The 20397-nt window shown below is 45.8% G+C and overlaps 1 protein-coding gene across 1 annotated transcript in view; it reads left to right on the forward strand.

Moving 5' to 3' along the window:
- Positions 1 to 20397, forward strand: part of LOC111147014 (myosin XVI) — a 471268-nt gene that overhangs the window by 107033 nt on the left and 343838 nt on the right. Inside the window, exons 5-6 of the mRNA XM_022502858.1 lie at positions 5018 to 5126; positions 12068 to 12192. Coding sequence (XP_022358566.1) covers positions 5018 to 5126; positions 12068 to 12192 — 234 coding nt within the window. The remainder of the gene's footprint in view (positions 1 to 5017; positions 5127 to 12067; positions 12193 to 20397) is intronic.

The raw sequence follows: 20397 nt of genomic DNA on the forward strand, positions 1-20397 counted from the left end.
CAGGCAGTTAAGCTTCTGACTCTTGGTTTTGGTTCCTGATCTCAAGGCTGTGGGATCGAACCCCTCATCAGGCTCTGTGCTCAGTTCAGAGTCTAAGCGGGATTCTCTCGCTCCCTCTGCCCCTCCCCGTGCTCTTGTGCCTACATGTGCTCCCTCTCCCTCTCGTTCTCTCTCTCACAAATCAATCGATCTTTAAAAAGAGAGACTCGGGAAAAATAGAGAGAGAGTGCAAAAATAAGGGTAAAGTATAAATTGGTGAATTTGGGTAAAGGGCCGAGTATAAGTTTCCTAAGGTTGCTATAATAAAATACCACAAACTAAAGGGCTTAAAGCAACAGAAATTTACGGCCTCATAGTTCTGGAGGCCAGGAGTCTGAACAAGGTGTCAGCAAGGCCGTGCCCCCTCTGTAGCTTCTAGAAGAGGCTCCTACCTTATCTGGCCCAGCTCTCGGGGCCACCCGGTGTTCCTCGGCCGTTGGCTGCGTGGTCCCCATCTCTGCCTCTGTCTTCACGTGGCCACCTTCCCTCTGCGTGTGTGTCCCCGGGGCTCCTCATCTTAACTCAGCTAGTTAAGTCTGCACCCATCCCGTTTCCAAGTAAGTCCACCTTCACGGCTACTAGGGATTACGGTTTCGGTGTTTCTGCAGGTGGGGGGCAAGAGGGGATGCCATTCAACCCCCAGCAGGTACACAGGACCTCTTTGTACTGTTCTTGCAACTTTAATTAAACGTGAAACTGCATCAAAATAGAGTTACCAGAAAATGTTAGCCTATGAAAAGTGGCATTTGCTTACTTAATTAAGATGCCATCATGTGCCTCTCATTAAAATTCCAGTATTAATGTGTTAGAGAATTATTACTGAATGAAAGACGTGGTGAGTATATTCACTGACATTAAATTGTAACATAAAGCAACCGATACAGTGTTTATTTACAGGAAAGGTGCCCTTATGGGTTCATATGTCATCGGATAGGCAGTAAATAAGGTTCCTATCTGGCGGGCGGGGGAGTGGTATATTTGAGTTCCATTTCCAATACCAAGGACCATAGGTTAGGACAGGCCGGAGGTTGGGTGGCCTTCCTTAGAGAAAATGTGCCCGGGGCTTCCTGTAGGAAACGTCCAGTCCTCAACTGACGGAAGTATTTGAGGAGCGGGATTTTGCATAGAGAACATCGAATACTTTCATTTCCCTCCTGAATATCCATCACGATGTGATTGATTGTCTTGAGGCCAAACTGAAGGGCATGCCTCACGGTCTGCGCTGCACAAGGATAACATTCTGGTTGAGCTGTTCTCACAATGCAAGTTTTTCTTAACATGAGCATTCTTTGAGGAAGACAAAGGACAGTGACGACAATTAGTATAGGAAATGGGGCCGCCTGGTGATCAGGCTTAGGAAAGTAGAGCTAGGAAGAGGCTTTGCACACACGTGCCCGCGTGCACACACTAACACGTGCCTGAGTTCACACACATGCTTCCCAGGGCTCGGGGTGCTCCGGGCCCTGGATATAAATGAGAAGGAATGTGTGCCTACCATCTCTCCTCATTCTGGCTATCCCTTTACACAGCCAGTTCCTAAACCATCTGTTTTGATAAAGTACAGCATCCAGTTATTTTAAAATATTGTTTGAGCTTTGGAAAGCACGTCGTGATGGCTTAGACAGTTGTTCTTATATCACAGAGTAGGTACAACCTTGGACATCTTTGTCCTGTGTTTAAAAGTCTAGCCTAAAACCCTGGCCTTGTCCTGCTTCTCTTGCCCCGGCATGAAACCGCGGTGTGCGCTGTGAAAAGCACACACCGGCACACACGGGGAAATGGAAGTTCATGTTTGCTGTCGGCGCCCACATTCTGTACTGAAAATAGTGAGCCCCGTATCCACGGAAACACTGTAATTAATATGTGGCCCAGTTCAGGAGCCCTTCTCTCTGGCTTTGATATTCGGTGCTGAGAAACTGTTTAGTGGACTCTTAGCACCCGTGGAATGAAATTTGAAATGTAATAAGAATTTTTTTTTTTTAAAGAAGTATTTAAGAATATCATGTCTGGAAGGGAAAGATATTTTAGAACATATATACTTTTATAATTTTTCAAATTTCATATTAAAGAGGGACAATGCAAAGGGGGTATTTTTAGCAAATGACTTATTGGCTCTCACTTTGCAAAACTGAGAAAATTCATCTTACTGGGTGGCTCAAAATATTTAAAAAAACAAGTACTGGCACAATGCGTTATAAATGTTACTAATTCCCAACCCCATGGGCGTTTTCCTTTCTGTATGCTGGAAATCGGACCATCCTGATGGTCTTGAGGCAGATCTCTGACATTTTGAGAAGAAGTCTTACTCTGCAAGCCCTCAGCCCTCCGTTCCAGTGGGATCCATTAACAACTAAAAGTGCATATTAATGCTTGAGCCAGTCATGCTAAGAATGGTAACCAGTCGCGAAACTTATCAATGGTGGTTTTTTCCATTTTTGTTTTCTTTAATAGGTGTACAATTCCAGATACACAACTTCTCAGGGGATCCATGGGGACCAATGTTCTTACTGCACATAGCTCAGCCTGTCTGGGGCCCTTTCCCAAGACCAGATGGTCAGTGGGGAGGGGGCCCAGCACCAGGACCCCCCTGCACTTGGGGCACTCTCACCCTGTCCAGTGGTGGAAGAAAGAAGAGGGGGAGAAAGAGGGAGAGAGGGAAGAGGGAGATGGAGAGAGGGAAGGATGGAAGGAAGAAAGGGAAGAAGGAAGGGAGGAAGGAAGGAAGAAACAGCAGGAGAGAGGAAGGAAGGCAAGAGGGAAGGGAGGGTCACAAATATCCACCCAAAAGAGCAAAGGCAGGAAATGTACAAATGCATGTAGTGATTTTGTAATTTTATTCAAGAACCCATAAAATAAAGGTCAGGAAATTTAGTTCAAAATGATGAAAATTATAGTTCTCTGCCTTAATTTTTAATAATTAGTCTAAGTTCACTTTTGCCTCCCCCCTCCCCCCAGTAAACCTTTTTTAGTGTCTAACATGGGCCAGGCACAATAGTAAGTGGGAGACATAACGGGGACTAAGCTGTGGTCTTTGATGAGGGAAGTTTCCCACCCCAGGGAGGACTCCCTTCACTACAGGGGGACACCAGGTGACTGCGCAGCACGGACTGGTGAGTGATGAATGGGCTGGAATTGCCATGAACAGCCCAGCTGAAATAGTGAGCAGCAGGTGTCTGTTTCAGACTTGCTTTGAAGGAGCCTCACTACTTCTGAGAAGAGTAGGAAGCCTTCTCTCCAAGTGCACCAACCTCCTCAACACCAGGCTGTCCTCCTACTTCTTTTTGTTGTTACTGATGATACATGACTCTTGTGTTCAACAGGTATAGTCACTGTTGCCTTGTATGCAGATGTTTGGCAGAGATAAGATTCTAGCTGGAACATCAATGCACTGGGGAAAAAGGGAATGATTGACATCTGCTTGTGAGGGCTGAAGGCGACAAGGACACCCTGCAGTTCCCTCTCTCCTAATTGGTTCATTAACAAGTGACACTTGAGTAGTTATGCAAAATCTTCCTCTCCTGCGTGGACAGTAAAGGAGAAGACTCATTAGCAGAGTCTGCTTCACGGTATTGCCTCAAGTGACTACTTTTCAAACTCTGAATAACTTCAAAAAATTAAATGCACCAAGAAGATTGTTTGAAGTCTTAAGGACGTTAAACTTACTTGCTTCCTTAGCCAAGTGAAAACCTGCATTATAGAACCTAATATGTTCAAATACAGGAGTAGCTTTATATGATTACAGAAAATAGAATGCGGTGTACTCTGGGTGGGGAGGTGAATGGCATAGTTCTCTGCAGGCAAGACAGCGAGATAGACATGGTTTTGCCACTGGAATCTACTTTTAGCTTTGTCCTCACAGGATACTTAGAGCAGTCCTTTGCAAACGTTGTGTGGACTCGGTAAGGTATAGGAAAGCTGTTTTTTTAATACAGGTCTCGAATAACAGAAGGCGAAAAGCCCCCATTTCGGTGTATAAGATTATGAATGTCACACACCTTTTCATGTCACGTTAGGAATTCAGAGAGTATGTGAACTTCAGTAACATCACAGCATAGAATTGTATTCGGTGAAGGGAATAGGGGAAGACTTCCATTTCCCTGACCTGAGTTCCGTGACTCGTGAGGTGAACGGGGAGCCTTGGTCAGTGGGGACGTGGTCACGCCATGCCCTTGAAGAAAAGATGCAAAGCAGGCCTGGTAAATTTTATGGAGCTCATTAAAGATTTACGTGAGCAACTTTTTTTCAAAGGGCAAGTACATCTGTCATTGTATTCAGCTGGGATGGGTGGTGGGGGTGGGGGCCGGGGGGGACAGGCATCCTCCAAGGTGCCTGACGAAGGCTGCTTTGGAGCTGAATGAACTGTCATGGCCATATTTAATACACTTCATCCATTGATATCTACAGATGGTGCTTTTTTCAGAAAATAGTTTCTGGAAGGAGGAAAAAAAGAAAGAAAAAAAAGAAAAAGACAAACAGCCAGAAGCCATTAGTCGAAGCCTTTATTAAAACATGGTAGGGGAGAAAAGCTCTCAGATGACTTTCCACAGAGAGCAAGGGCCTTGAGGGGCTTATATGATCGTCTGGGGAAGATGGGTTGAAGTTCATAGAAAAGTTCTCCACATGACTCTGCAGGCACGGGGAGTTTCTGCTGTGTCAGAAACAAGGCAAATGACAAGGTGGGGTTGGCTTCGTGGTCATGGGCTGGAAATCGGGGTTTAGCGAGAGGGGCTGGGGGAAGTAGTCAGGACTAAGGCCTTTGCAAAAGTCAGTTGAACGGTTTTAGCCTTATTGGAGTTTCTCAGAAAGTAACTGCTATACTTTTCTTGCAATGTAATCACGGTTTCCTGCGATTCTCCAGGGTCGTATCTGCCACAGACTTCCTGTGCCTGTGTCCCGCCTAGCCTAGAAGTGAGAGTTTTGATCTGCTTCCTCTGCTAACAGTATCCGTCACGTTCTGTTTGTTCTTCTGCACTCACAGGCTGGAGCTGACGTCCTTCTCCAGGATGTCAATGGAAATATCCCGTTGGATTACGCCGTAGAGGGGACGGAATCCAGCTTCATCCTGCTGACCTATCTGGATGAACATGGTAGGCGGGTGTTTGAGAAGCCGAAGAAAGATCGAAGGGCCGCGTGGTAGAATTACCAGTGCGTGTTTAATCTTTAGGCGAGCTTACGTGACTGCAGACGGACGAGCTTTCCCCAGACTGCGTGACGTGAAGTCCTTCTTTCCATGGAACCTTTCGCTGTTCCCACCGTGATCGTTGTTGGTTTAGTCAGTGCCATTTTGCAAGGTTGCAGACATCTGGAGGCCAGCAGTGAAGGGACATTTTAACAAGTGTCTGAAGCCTGTACTGAGTGGGACTGGGTTTGTGATTATAACCTGTTCTCCACTGGGAGGGGCAAAAGTGAACCCACACAACTGAATGTTGAGTTCATGAGAGGCTGGTCATCTGAAGTCTGTCGTCGCAGGAGCCCGTGGTCCTTGCAAGAAGGACACGCCCGTGAGCAAGGGCTTAAGTCGAGGGCAGCCCGCACAGCCTCCCAGCGCCACTGTTGGGGGCTTGGGAGTACCGTATTGGAAGCAGGTGCCTCGGTGGCGGTGCTAGCCTGAAGAGATGAGCCCAAGCTCCCAGCCATGTCCCCTGACAAAGAATGTTTAATTGCACAGACTAAACGTATAATTTCATGAGTAAGTTCAGCATGGGCAAAGTGGGAGGTATCGGAAATCCTGAACCCAATATGGCATCAAGCTGGAGAAGTCTGCCACTTTCTGTTTTCTTTTTCCCCCTTTCTGTTTAGGTATAAATAACAATAAAGAAACTCCAGTCCTTTCAAGGATGATCTTTTGTCAGCAAAAAAGTTTAAAAATGTTAAGAGCCACACAGCGCTTCTGACTCTGCCCTTGCTTCTAAGAAAAGCCCTCACATCTGCCTCTTTGTTCCCTGCCCTCTCTGCCTCCTCCAGATCGCTTGTATCAAAAGGTTTATTCTGAGAATGGCTTAGAATAATAATAATAATTAGTACGGAGAAGCCAGCGAGTTCTTAAAAAAAATTATTTCATTAATTCTGAAAGCGGCATGCGTACCATTATCTTCATTAGGGACAACGTGAGCCAGGCTGTCCTACTGAAGGTCACAGAGTCTCTGGGCTGGGGTGACAGAGGCAGCGTGGGGGGAGGGGTGCCGCTCCCTGATCTTGTCCTCACTCCTCACCCGCTCCTTACTGGAGGGTCACAGTCAGGTCTTTCATCCTCTTGTCAGTGGTGACTCGTTGGGGACAGCTTCCGTCACTGCTAAGGGGAGGGAAGCTTGACGTCCTGCACATCCCACGGCTGCTAAGTTTATTTTTGGACCTTTGCACACCCCGGGCTGGTGGTGCCCATTTCTGAATGCATGCAGAGCTCGGCTGTGCGTTACCTGTGGGGCCGGTGCCTTTCCACCTTTCAGCTGTTCTTCTGAGGCTCTGATAGCCGCCGCAGCCCACATTTCTCTTTGAAAACTAAAATCAAGCATTTTTCTTTGCAAAAGAACTCACCTGACTGATAAGCCTTTCCAGCTCCTCCAAGGATTTTGTTTGATAAAAAATTTTAGTATTTGCTGGGTGCCTGGGTGGCTCAGTGGGTTAAAGCCTCTGCCTTCGGCTCAGGTCATGATCCCAGCGTCCTGGGATCGAGTCCCGCATCGGGCTCCCAGCTCCACAGGGAGTCTGCTTCTCCCTCTGACCTTCTCTCCTCTCATGCTGTCTCTCTCTCTCTCTCTCAAATAAATAAAATCTTAAAAAAACTAAAAAAAGAAATTTTAGTATTTGCAAAAGCAGTATTATCTATCCTCTATAAAGAAAAATAAGTGTATTCCTTTGGGAAGTTGATTTTATTTTTTATTTTTCATTTCTTTAGTGAGAGAAAGAGAGCATGAGCACGGGGTGGGGGAACAGAGGCAGAGGATGAGAGAGAGAGAAAGAGAGAGAGAACCCTTAAGCAGACTTCCCACTGAGCACAGAGCCTGACACGGGGCTCGATCCCACAACCCCAAGACCACGACACCCGCTGAAACCAAGAACCAGATGCCCGACCAGCTGAGCCACCCAGGTGCCCCACGAGGTTGATTTTAAATGTGATGAAGGGAGAAGGAAGAGGGGGGAGGCATTGACTCCGAATGGTTAGGAGAAAATCCATCACGACGTGGGCTGTCACAATCGGTTTGTAACACACACGTTTGCTGGAACAAATTCCATTTAATGTCGCCTCCGTTTTAAATTCTGTGTTCCATTTGCGCCTGCCGTGGTGCTGGCATGAGCCTCCCGTCCATCTGCCCTCCCTCGGGTCATTCATTCCGCTCCCCATTCCTGCCGGGGTCCCTCCTACATGTCTCTATCGGCTGCCACCCTTGCCGGGAATACTGTCTCATTCGATTTATTCCCGGGCCCCCTTGTCAGTGTGCTTTTAGAGTTATCTGCTATGACAGCGTGGGCCGATAGGCTCGGACACTTCGAGTATCCCACGATGAGATGGTCCTTATTGCTCGGTTCTCGGTGTTTCCACACTGCATTCTTAATAGCCGGGTGGCTGCAAGTCCTTGAATTTTTGCTGCATGTCGCCTGGTTTCCAGGCTGAAACCTGAAACCCAGGAAACCCAGACTGAAACCCCCGGTTTTGGTGTGTGTCCCCCGGTTTCGATCCCATTGGGATGCGTGTGGCTGAAGGCAGGTGAGGTTGGGAGCGAGCTGATTTCATGGAAGACCACTCACTGGTCACAAGTTCTGACTGTACAGTGGCCGCCGACCCCACTGTCCCCTCCAGGGCACAGCAGCTAATCGCTGCTCAGGGCCTGAGCTCCCCGGGCTGGAAAACGAGAGGCAGCACGCTGCTTGAAGGCATGATGAGGCCAACCCGCTGGGTTTCGCAGAAGGCAAAGGATTATAAAATGCTCCCGCAAGGGAAGAAAGCCCTGCGGGGGTTGGGGGAGCCACAGGGTGGCCCTCGATGGCTGCAAGGCACAGAAGACTGTCTGCTTTCCACCCTGTTTGCCCGTTTCATCAGCCAGCTCCCTCTCTCCTTCCCGGGAAATCCATCCTTTCAGAGAAGGTCGCTCCCCTTGGTTCCTTGAGCTCCTGGTCTCCTCTCCGGAGCCACCGCAGCGCAGCTTCTGCCGCTGCTGGCAGTGTCCCTGCAGAGACGCCGCTGCCTCCTTGACAGGTCTCCCTTCTGCGCTGTGCTCCCCGTGCCATTGGGTGACCTGCGCGCCACTGCTCCCTGCAGCCGCGCTCCCCTGCGGTGGCGGTGACCGTTCGTACTCTTCTCCACCTTCCCGGAGTTTTCCCTTCGTGTCTTTTGGATGTGCCGCTTGTACACGCAGACGCCAGAATGTGGATGCTGCCAGAGCTATTGTCTCTGAGTCTCTTCTCACATCCCGCTGCCTGCTATGTCGGGCTTATGTCACCCTGTTCCTTGTGTTGTGCCCACCTGCCTGCCTGCTCCCAGGAATACCCACCCCGACCCCAGCTCAGAGATCACAGCAGACCTTCTGCTTGGCACTGTGCAATGTTTAATAACACTAGAATATCAGACGACTTGAAATAACACATGCCCGATGTGGGAGTTACCACTCTCCTTGTGTGCCCTGTCCATATTCTATGCTGCCCTTTAGCCAGGAATCCAACCATCTGAACATCACTTTTCTTTTCTAAATCTCTCACATGGAATTGTCACCAAATAGATTCTGCTTCCCTGATGTCCCTCTGGTATGTCCACGTCCCTTACCGGTTACACTGTTTCTGCCTTTGTTAAAACCCTGGGCCTTCTCGTTTTGGAACAACCTCAGAAACTCCTTACCCCCGTGAGGGTTCTTCAGAGGACTCCCAGCTTGACCAGCGCACAGCGACCTTGTGTAATTTCTCCTGCCCGATAGAGTTCATTCAGAATGCTGTCCCCACACCGCCGTCCTGGGAATCACCCATTGCTGGGGTGGCAGTGTGCTCCAGGGGGCCCGGGACCATCTCACGTGATGCCTCTAGTCAGGATCGAGGAAAAGGGATCAGGTGCAGGGTTCAAACACCTTTTGGGCTTGAACGTGTTTCTTTCTCTTTGCCAGAACCAGCTTCCTTTAGTCGCCTGCCCAGCGCGTCCTTCAACTCTTGGATTTAGCGAGCTTAGGAAGCTAACAGTGGAGATAAAGCTAGAGTTAGGAATTCTAGGAGCTGGGAGAAGCCAGGCCTCCATCACCGGGCAGTGGTTCAATAGTTACGTGGGCTCGCACGGTACCCCAGGGAAGAAGGGATAGCGGAGAAAGGGAGAAGTGGAATTGTTACAAAAACAATGTTATTGTAGGGAGGACAGTTAGGGAGGTGAGTTAGCACGGGGTTTGGACTAACCTGAGGTGTCAGTGTGATTTCAGTTCTGGGCAAACGCCTTCTGATAGTATCAAGGGTGGTCAGGGTGACAGTACTTAGTATCACGTGGAATCACTTGTGAATTTCAGACAAATGATGTTTTTCTTATTTCCTGAAAGAGAAGATTTTACACGATTCCTGTCAAAATGAAAAATCTAATCAGGACTTCTATTAATGTTTTTCAGAAAACAGGGTGGAAGTGAAACTTGATTTCTTTGGAAAAGAGGCAGGCTTGGCTCATTGCCCATTACAGAATAGACTTATTGTGCCCGTAATAAGTCTTGGTTGTTTTTCTCATAGAGCAGCTTGAGAACTTTGCTTGACCAGAGAAGAGGGAATTTCTATTCTGTTTTTTACTGAAAATGACTTCTGCATGTTTCATAACGAAAATACGAAATGACATTTTATTTGGTATCATATTTGAAGCAAAATTAAGTTGTAAATAATAAGACACAAGGTCATAATATTCCCCTCTGATTCCTTCACAACCACTGCTAGAATAGATGGCTTTCTCGTGACACATCGTAAGTCAGCTGAAGTGAGGTCTCTACTCTGTTTCTAATTGTCTTTTATCTTTGAGCCTTGTTCTTCTATCATTCAGTTTTAACCCCGTGTTTCAGTAATCCTCTGAAAGATACATACTGCTCCCATAAACAGGGCCACGTTATAAAAGTTAGAATAATGTAACCATCAGACTCTCCTGCTGCTCCAACTGTGCAGAATTGAACACTGACATTTGAGGAATAATATTTTCCAAAATTAACTCACATGTTCACTTTCATCATCCTAAAAATAAGAAGAGAGTGATTGTTTTAGTTGGTTCTTAACAAACCTCAAAGCAGCTCTTAGGGGAAATCTGTTCATGCTTCTAGCATGGCACGTGGAGATTCCAAAGCTGGTCATTGGTGGTCCTTCCTGTCTCTGCTTTGGACGCAGGATTTGAAACAACCCACATTACTCAAAGAATACATTTTGTTTTATTTTGTTTATTTTGTTTGGTCCTCGCCTGACTCTTTATGACGAAGAAAAACACCACAAAATGTATGGCCCATAATCCCTGCATCGGAAAGCTGAGTAGGAATGACCCCTCTGGCGTATTGAATGCTGCCCACCAGCCAAATATGGGGCGTGGTGCTTTCCGTGTTGTTGGTAACTCATCCTCATGATAACCAGTGAAACCAGAATTATCAGCCCCATTTTGCAGGTGGAGAAAGTGAGGCTTAGGGTAACTCGCCTCTCCCATTGGCACTAGAAGTAGGTACAAGACAGCACTAAAGCCTAGGCAGCCTGACCTCTGAGGCCAGGCTCTGGGTGAGAGTTGTGCCACGAGGTGGAGCTGCTGGGTTCTGAGGGGAAAAGGACGGCAGGTGTGCTGCAGGCTGGATGCTCTCTGCCCTGTGGACAGATCCCGTAAATAGTGCCGGTAGCTTTGCTCCCTTGGGACATATGTTATGATCCGAAGGACTGCGGATGTGGACAGTCAGGCGGGTTAAACTCTTTTCCCAGAGTTGCCCAGGGAGATGTTGGCCACAGAGGAGCATGACCAAGGGGACCGCTCCAGTGGCATTGGTGCCCTGGTCTCCAGTGTCTTGCCCACCTCTACGTTTGCCATGAGGACTCAGTCAGGTGGAAGAGAGAGAGAGAGAGAGAGAGTGAGTGAGCTCAGAAGAGCGGCTGCTTCATAGCTACCACTGGCTGACTAATTATCATGACCATCGGGATTACCTTCCCTAAGAAGAAGGTGGATCCTTTCCCCTTAGTAAACACCTGTTACGTCCAGGAACCAGTACTGGGAACAGGAGGTGTAAACGCAAAGGTAGGAGCTACCATGGAGATTCAGGATCCTGAAATCTCAGGTTAAAAATAAAGGCTGCGCCGAGGTAGGGACCAACGGTGAGCGGGCCTGAGCTCTCGGTGGCCCCATCGCCCCCTCGGTCAAGCTGGACGGACCGCTCTTCACTCTGCTTTACTAGCTTCCTCTGTGTTAACACGAAGGGTCATGACATGCTTGAGTGGAGCATCTCTTGAAATCCGTTTGGAAAGCTTTTGAGATAGATGGGGACATTGTGGAAATAGCTAAGGGGGACCCCATATCCCCTTCACCCGGGTCCCCACATCCGCAGTCCACACAGCCGCGCTGTGTTGATCCAACTACAGCGTTAGCGTGGGTACAATACTATTCACCAAACCATAGATTTATGTAGATGTTCCCATTTTTCCCAGCAAAGGCAGTTTTCTGCTCCAGGAGACCCGCCTCTCTTTTGGAAGCAACTCTTTTGGCCAGGAAATGATACAGAATAAAAAACTGTATTTTTTAACTCCAGTTCAATTCAAACAGTTTAAAATACTCTGGGCAATGCCCCTTGGGGATTTACATACTGAAACAGAGAGCCTGCCGTGGATAAGGCAGCATGTCCCATCTTTGGAGTATAATAAGAGGAAAATTATTCAAGACTGTCTTCTAGCTGAGAATAGAAGGCGCGCAGAGCAAAACAATTATACAGACTCTGAGTGAGAATTCAGAGGGGAAGAGAGGCTTCAAAGGGGAACCGTTGAAAGAACAGGAAGTTAAATTCAGAGTTGACCCCCAGAGGCTGAGAAGCGTCTTTGCCTTTGGTTTGAAAGGCTGTTTCCCCCCCAGGAGTGGACCTGACGTCGCTGAGACAGATGAAGCTTCAGAGACCACTGGCCATGCTGACAGATGTCAAACACTTCTTATCAGGCGGTGGAAATGTTGACGAGAAGAACGATGAAGGAGTGACTCTGGTAAGTTTGTATAAGCGACTCAGAAATCCTGCTTAAATAGAGAATTTCAGCTGATTTCTACGGTGTAGAATTAGGTACTATTAACTTGTAAAAATGGCTTTTTTTTCTGATCGTGAAAAAACTACCTATTTATTGTAAAAATCTTGAAAACACCTACGTATGCAAAGAGGAGAACAGAAATCACATATGCCACTGCTCCTCGAAAGCCAGGGGTTCTAGGTGGACCTGTTTTGTTCAAGCCTTCCTTCCATGTATTTTTAGAAATTGAGAATGATTCGTATGTGTTACTTTGTCAGTGTGATATTTGAACTGGAACTTATAGGAGTATGTTTTCATTTTAACCTTAACAAACACAAATTATGGGTCACTCTGGTGAATGAATTTCTAAATCCAAGCAAAATCATGCCATTACTTTTTTTTTTTTTTTTAATAGCTGTTGGGCATAGTTGCAGTAATGTGAAAACAGTACAATTAAATTTGGGTTAATTCTAATATAAGCATAATGTTTAATCATGAGAATAAGAAACATCTGAGTTATTGACCCACAAAATGTACTTGAACTAGGCATGCTAGTGTTGAAGTTAATCGCGGTTGGAACTAAATGTATTGAGGATCAGGGAAAAAATTGAGAGGAATCAAGCTAACAGACAAGACTATGATGCTTGAAGCATGGGTTGTGTAGAAGTGTCTGGAACAAGTGATTCAGTTTCTGCCACGGAAAAAACAAGGTGTGAGGTTGAATACTGTGATGAGAGAAGTGATTTGTCTAAATGGATAAAGTGGTGTGAGACCGGATACAATTTTAGATTTATTAAATGCAGATCAAGCACCTTGAGACCTCTACATAGAATAATCTTCCTTGATACTGATCTTGAACTTTGGAATATAAATTTCAAAAGACTATCCAAAAAAACCCACCAAGTTACAAGCAAAGAACACAAAGCATGTTTAGAATTTATTGAAAAATCACACATTCAAATGGAAAAATATTGTGATTAATCTATAGGGATATTAACCACCTCCTGTGAACAAAATAATAATGATTAAAACCACAAAAGTCCTTTTTTTGTGGGCTTCATTTCATTGGGGAAGATACATAATATACAATATAAATGAGCTAAATACATAACATATTAACAATGGCAGATGCAAAGGAGAAAATAATAAAATGAGACAGGGAGGAGCTGGGTGTGTGTTGACATTTTGGAGGCACACGGGTAAGGTCTCACTGATGAGGAATTTTGAGTAATGACCTGAGAGAGGTCTGCACACACTGCAGGTGTGCATAGGAGCATTCAAGACTGAACGGTGGTAGGTGCAAAGGCCCTGAGGCAGGGGTGGGTGTGTTGTGATTTAGAAACAGCACAGGGGCCTGTGAGGCTAAGTAGAGTAAAGGGAAGGAGGGAGGCAACTGGCGCAGATCACACAGGGTCTGTGCACCTGTGTGAGGACCGTGGAGTTACTCTGAGTGTGATGGGAGCACATTGGAGGGCTCTGAGGAGAGCAAGACATGGTCCTACTTTAGTTCTAAAAGCATCACTTGCTCTGACTGCTGTTAAGGATGGACGGTCAAAGGGCAAGGCTGATGCTGAGAGTTCAGGTAAGAGAGTAACCCAGTGGTTGGTGGTGTGGCTCAGACCAAGCTGCAGGAAGCTGAGGGGGTGGGAAGTGGCTAACTTTCATCTGCATGGGAAGACGATCCATTGGGACTTCCTGAAGGCCAAGTGGTGGGAGAGAAAGGATGACTATGGAGTGACTTCAAGTACTTTTATCTTGGACACCTGGAGTGATGGGGTTGACATCCAATGAGATGGAAGGTGGAGGAGAAAATGAGCTTAGGGCAGGGACAGTTTGGGGAACAGAGAGCTATGGCTGCCCCTGAGCCATCTTCATGGAGGTGTTGGGTTTGTGGTTGCTTGCTAGAATCTGGAATTCAGGAGCTGTCTGGACTGCAGACTCAATTTGGGGAACACTAGCATAGAAACATGACACTGAAAGCCTTGACCATGGGTGAAATCAAATATTTGATACAGAAGGAAAGAGAATTTGGGACTGAGCCATGGATCTTAGGAAGAAGAGAAAGATCCAGAAATGAGAACTAGGGCGAGGGGCATGGAGGGTGGGGGAGCAAGGAGGAGCTCCCAAGGTAGGAGGAAAACCAAAAGAATGAGACGTCACAGGAGCCAAAGAAAGGAAGTATGATGAGGAGGGGGAGGAAGCTGTGAACTGTTCGATACCACCGAGAGACCAAGTGACTGGAGATGGTGACTTGGCCATTGGACTTAGTAGCATGGAGGTCACTGGTCTTCTCAGCTAGGGCACTTTCATTGGAGTGCAAGCCTCGAGATCCAGACTGGAGCGGGTAATGGTTCTTTGAAAACATGGCATGCACTGATGCCTAACTCAGAAACCCAATAGATCTTTGCTTCTCTGTATGGCACAAGACATTACAGCTTTAGATTTCTTTAAAAAAAAAAAAAAATCTCTGCTAAATTAAAATGGCATTTGTGTTTCAAATACCACTGAACAGAAGGACCCACCTACTTCAGTAGTAAAGCTGTTGCAAGAATCAATATAGAGCAATACATTGCTGTCCTGTTCAGCCATCTTCAATTTTGACATTCTTTGTGACTTTTTTTAATTGAGCAGAGAGCATAAATGTTGCAAACAATTTGTTGTGTAATAACTAAACAATCATCTCTGAGCTTTTCATGAGGGAAGTAATGGTGGCTGGGAGGCTAGGAAGTTGTCCCTCGAAGATGGCTCGCAGCATTGAGCAAGTGGAGGGTGAGATTGATTTCTTATGTCTGAATTGGTTAGTAGATTGATTCTTATGTCTGAATTGGTTAGTCTATCATGTTAATGACTGCCACCCCATGCTGGCCTCTGGACCCTGCGTTCCTCTCTGTTGTTGGTGGGAACCGTGAGAAGGCACTCGTCCACAGATTTCTGTATCCTGAGTAAGGATGCCTGTTGTGGCTTAAAATTAGGCATCATTTCCCACATTTACGTTGTGCATAAAAGGTAAAACTATCAAGAAAAGATGCAATGCTGCTACACTTCTAGTATGGTGCCTTTTTCTCCTCTGTTAGAATATGCAATAAAGTAACCAAACATAATGTTGCTCTTTGAAAAAAATCTCTTAGTTTACACAGATAATTCTTCTTAGAAGAAAACAAAGCCTCCAAAAAGGACACAATTCCAAAAAAAAAAAAAAAATCATTACAAGCATATGGAAATGCATTCCTGAGTTCAAGTGCATAGATGCTCTTTGAAAATTTGACTATAATGACTTTCAGATCCATTAGGAAGATGCCGGTTCTTTTCTCTTTTGTCACAGATTTTGATATATAACATCTGGCCTTGGGACATATTCACTGGGTTTGTTGGAAAAGAATTATTCATGAGATGCAAACATCAAGCAATTTTATTTTTGTCTTCCTTTGTCTTTTCAGTAGCGCTGGTTTACCCTTACTTCTGGATGAAGACTTAGCCATTGCCATCAGCTTTCTGGCCATTTTTAGGGAATAGAATTTTTGTGGTTACTTTATATTACAAACCATAGCCTCAGTTTAGAGATTAGAGTGCCTGGTCCTATATAACCACGAAAAGTCCCAGCTTGTGTGAAATCAGGGTTCACTGATCTTTTTTATGCCATGTTATCCTCTAAACCTCAGTGTAGCTGTGGATTCCTTGTCAGAATTGTGTTTAATGTAATAAAGATGGTGCCTATACTACAGAGAATGCCAGTTACATGGAAACATCATAATCCTACTATCAAAATTAAATTTGTGATATGTTACGCATGTGCTTCTTTATGAAGGCACTGAGTGATGGATAATCATTGCCAGGATGTTAGGGTAGATTTGAATATGGGGGATACTTGGAGATGTCTGCTGGGACAGCAATGTGTAGGGACATATCGCTTTCAATGATAGCATCATAGGTGTGTAGCCTAGACTCACCATTCAAGAAGTTGCTAAATTTCATTTGGGGTTAGAAAAAAAAAAGTAAAACAAACCATTTTCCCATCCAAGTTTGCAAAGCCCCTGAATCTCCCTGAGATCCTGTGGGGTCCGGTGGGCACAAGTGTTGAGAACCCTGATCTCAGTGAAATCTTGAACCCACTGCTGGTGTCGTGTTGCATCAGATTAGGGAGTCCATGGAAGGGAGGGTGGCCATGGTCATCTGTTTCCCCTCTCATCACCGTCTCCTCTTCCGTGTCAGTGACGTGGAGGGAGAGGATGGGAGTGGACAGATGAGCAGGAGGAGATACACTGGGAGCTGGAAGGTTTTGGCTTGAGGTTCCCTGATAGGGTGTCCTGCTCTCTGGGCAAGAAGCTGACCCCTTCCCTTGTGAGGATGTGGGGGTTCTTCAGATACGTCACCCCCATCACTGGGATCTCCAGAGGGTCCTTCACACCTGCCTCCGCTCTGGGGAGTCAGGGGTACCCCAGCCTGTCTCTACTGGTCCGCACATGCTCTTCCAGGCATCTCCCTGAAACAGAACGGAAAACAAACATGGCTGTCCTCCCTGTGTTTGTCTTTGCCGGTGTGACCTCATGAGTGTGGGCAGACGCCACCATATCTGTGACTCCCCTTCGCTGCCCACGAAAGCAGAGAGCCAGCCTGTCTCTTGCCCTTTACTTTTTCTAGTCAGGAATCGAAACCAGTAACTGTGTCTCCGCCAGACTCCCGAGGACACATGGCCTCTGTCGGTGACCACTGAAGCCAAGCTCTGCCGACATGATTTAAGGAGGGACCCAGGCCCTGCCACCACACAAAAATTTCTCATGTGTCCTGTCTCCATTTTTCTCTCATTTAGACCTACTATACCCTCTGTCTAGAGGTAGAGGTCAAAGGAAATCTAGGCCGGGGCACCTGGCTGGCTCAGTCAGTAGAGTGTGTGGCTTTGATCTTGGGGTTGTGAGTTCGAACCCCACACTGGGTGCAGGTGTAGAGATAAAACATTAAAAATGTAATTGGGCAGTTTTTTGTCAACTATTTTCAGATGTCCATATTTGGTCTCACTTTGAGATGTGATACATATTATTTTCTTACGCAGTCAAAACTACAGTAGGAAAAAACCCTCTGTTAATATTTTTTTAGAGATTTTATTTATTTGACAGAGAAAGAGCGAGAGAGGAAGCACAAGCAGGGAGAGTGGGAGAGGGAGAAGCAGGCTTCCCACCAAACAGGGAGCACAATGTGGGGCTCCATCCCAGGACCCTGGGGATCGTGACCTGAGCTGAAGGCAGATGCTTAATGACTGAGCCACCCAGTCTCCCCCTTCTGTTAATATTCTGATAGAAAGCTAGAACTGGAGAAAATTTGCCATTATTCATTCAAAATCTGGACTAATTCCTTCAGCTGCTTGAATAGCTATCCCTCAAGATTAATTTTCATTTATTTCTAAGGTAATTTTCATCAAAATTTTACATTAGCCTCCTAGTGGCCTGCCTGCTCTAGAGTGGGAAGAGTCACAGACCTCGAATAAGAGGACATTCAATGGGAATATATTTTAAATTTCACACACAGATTTCCTTTTTTAAATGAGATTCACAAATAGAAGACTGAGTAAATAACAATGAACCCCCAGTTTCCATGTTACACAGTAAAAAGGAGTTATGTCTGGGTGGTGAAAGCCCTTCCAATATCGAAATGGGAGAGAAAGCACAGGGGGAAATGCTGAGATCATTGACTATGACAAAATTAAAATGAACACTTGTGCATTAAATAATGAGCAAAATTAAGAGGCAGATAATAAACTAGGAATATAATACTTGGGACAGGTCTTTCAAAATGTTGATAGTTTTAAAATATGCAGCATTCATAGAAATGAAGGAAAAGATCATCTCTCAGTAGGAAAACAAATAGCAGTGAGAGTCAGTACCCAAAAGAAAATACAACTACCCTACAGATATATCAAAAGAGACCCATTTTTAGGAATGCAGTACATTGAATTTATTTATAGTCATTTTAGAAATACATAATAGTGAAGCCCTAAAGGCCAAGGGTCTATGAGAAAGAGCCCCTCCACACACCACTGGAGGGGATGGGGATTGCACCAACATTGTGGAACTCAGCGTAGGCAAATATATTGAAAAAATGTTCATTATTTTAGGATTGCAATTCTATATCTGGGAATGTGTCAGAAACACATAATCAGACACAAATACAGTGATTACCAACAAAGTGATCTTCTATAAAATAAAAAATACGGCACATGTGTAAAAGCCCAGTAATGAGGAGTTGGTCAGGGGGATGATAATGCAGGGCTGTGCGCTGTGCTGTCCTGGAGAACAATCAGTCGAGAGAAGCACATCGCGCTGAGGAGACAGCACAGTCCTCAGGCAGAGCGCCCTCACTGCCCAGGGTGGCTCTTGTTGGTTGGTCATTCTCTCAGTCTTGACCCCAGCCCCACACACCACCTGCACGAGGAGGAGGCTGTTTCAGAGACGACTGCACTCCTGCGGACTTCTAAGTGGGGTCTCAGTCTCCTGTGTCTTCATTGCTGAGCGGCACAGGACCTGGCGTTGGTTTTGATCAGTGTGAGGAGGCTACATGCCACGCTTAATGCACATCTGTGCCTGCACAGGTGGTGGGCTGGGGGAGAGCTGAGGCAAGTGTGTAAATGGTGGGCATCTTTCAGAGACAAACATTTTAATACAAGATAAGGATGTTGGGGAAGGGGGTGTACGGGAAGAAGAAAAATGCCATTTTTAGACCAATACATTATGGGACGCACACAAGGATTGTTAGGAGCACTGACGAATTGTGGTTGTTAGGAGCACTGTGAATCGTGGCTGTTACCCTGGTGGCCTGGCCGACTCGGGTGCTCATGCCCCTTTGTCTTTTCAGAGCGCCCATGCTGCAGAACACAGAAAAACGTGGCTTCAGCTTACAGGGGCTGTGCTCCCCTGGGCTGGTCGCCTAAATTAACTCATCCCCAGCTTTGCCTCTGCAATACCAGGACAAAGATCATTGCCTCACGGGTCTTACAGAGGAGAAGGAATAACTGATAACTTTTATGAGCAGCGTTTGTGAAGCGGCTCTGAAACCTTGTCCTGCGTTGTAACTGCGTGGGTGATTTCCAACCTGCCATAATTTCCCAGGACTGTCCTTTTGCAATTGTCCTTCCAAGCAGCTGCTGCTCATCATTTACAGAAAAAACAGCTGTCTCTGTCTTTCTCCCAAGACCCCATAACGTAGCAGGAGAGGAGTATTCTGAGATGCTATAGGGATAGACACATTCACATTTTGGCACCTGACATCTTCCAGCAATTGTCAGGACAAGGGAGGGAGGCAACGTCCATTTCAGAAAATAGACATTTTAATGTCTACTAAATAGACAAGGTCTATAAAATAGACATTTAACTTAGTGATGAGAATTGTCCCCTTGGTGGGGAGGTCTGGAGGCTCGCTTATGGATTCAGAATTTGATTGCCGGTAGAATCAGGGTAGAGCCTCTAAGCTCTTACTGATTTACTATGATGAATTTTTAAAACTCTGTTGTCTCTTGTAAGGAAATAGAAATACTCAAAGTCAGGAGTTTTTGCCTTCATTTTGAAATGGTCTTGGATTAAATTTGTCTGCCTTCAGAGATGTCACTGGGAGCTCGTGCTTTTGATAGCTTTTCTCCCAAGTGAGCCAAGACTTTCCTTCCGGTCTTTTCCTCGAAAGCAGTGCCTGAGATGGTCGGCTAGCAGCTGGGCTGAGTTTGGAATGGGAGAACCCAATTTTTGCCCCGTGGAAAGCAAATCTTCTCATTAAGGAGTTCATCCTTAATGACAAGTGAACTTGACTTCGTTAGGCTCAGGTGCTAACCAACAAACGGACAGTGAAAACCTTCTCAGATCCCGATGTTCGTGCTCATACTTCACAGGAAACTTTGAGTCAACTGATTATTAGTGTGATGTAGACTCAATTGCGGAGCAGGTGTAAGACTGGTTTTCCAGGAGAACGAGTATATAAAATCCTTCTCTGAAATACTTGTGGATAGTTTGTTCTTGGGACTGTTTGCTAAAATATTGATGAGGTAAATTCTATGTATAACCAAGTATGGGAAGAGTGATGTGAAACTTAATCTCTTCCTGTTTATACCTTAAATTGGTTAAATATATTTGTTCTTTTGTTGCAATTAACTAGGAGAAATAAGCATGTACGTACACGGTGTACATGAAAGAGCACAATGAAGTCCAAGGG

Source organism: Enhydra lutris, unplaced genomic scaffold (genome assembly GCF_002288905.1).
Source record: "Enhydra lutris kenyoni isolate GAN:26980312 unplaced genomic scaffold, ASM228890v2 scaffoldscaffold15, whole genome shotgun sequence".
In the NCBI taxonomy this organism is placed as follows: Eukaryota; Metazoa; Chordata; class Mammalia; order Carnivora; family Mustelidae; genus Enhydra; species Enhydra lutris.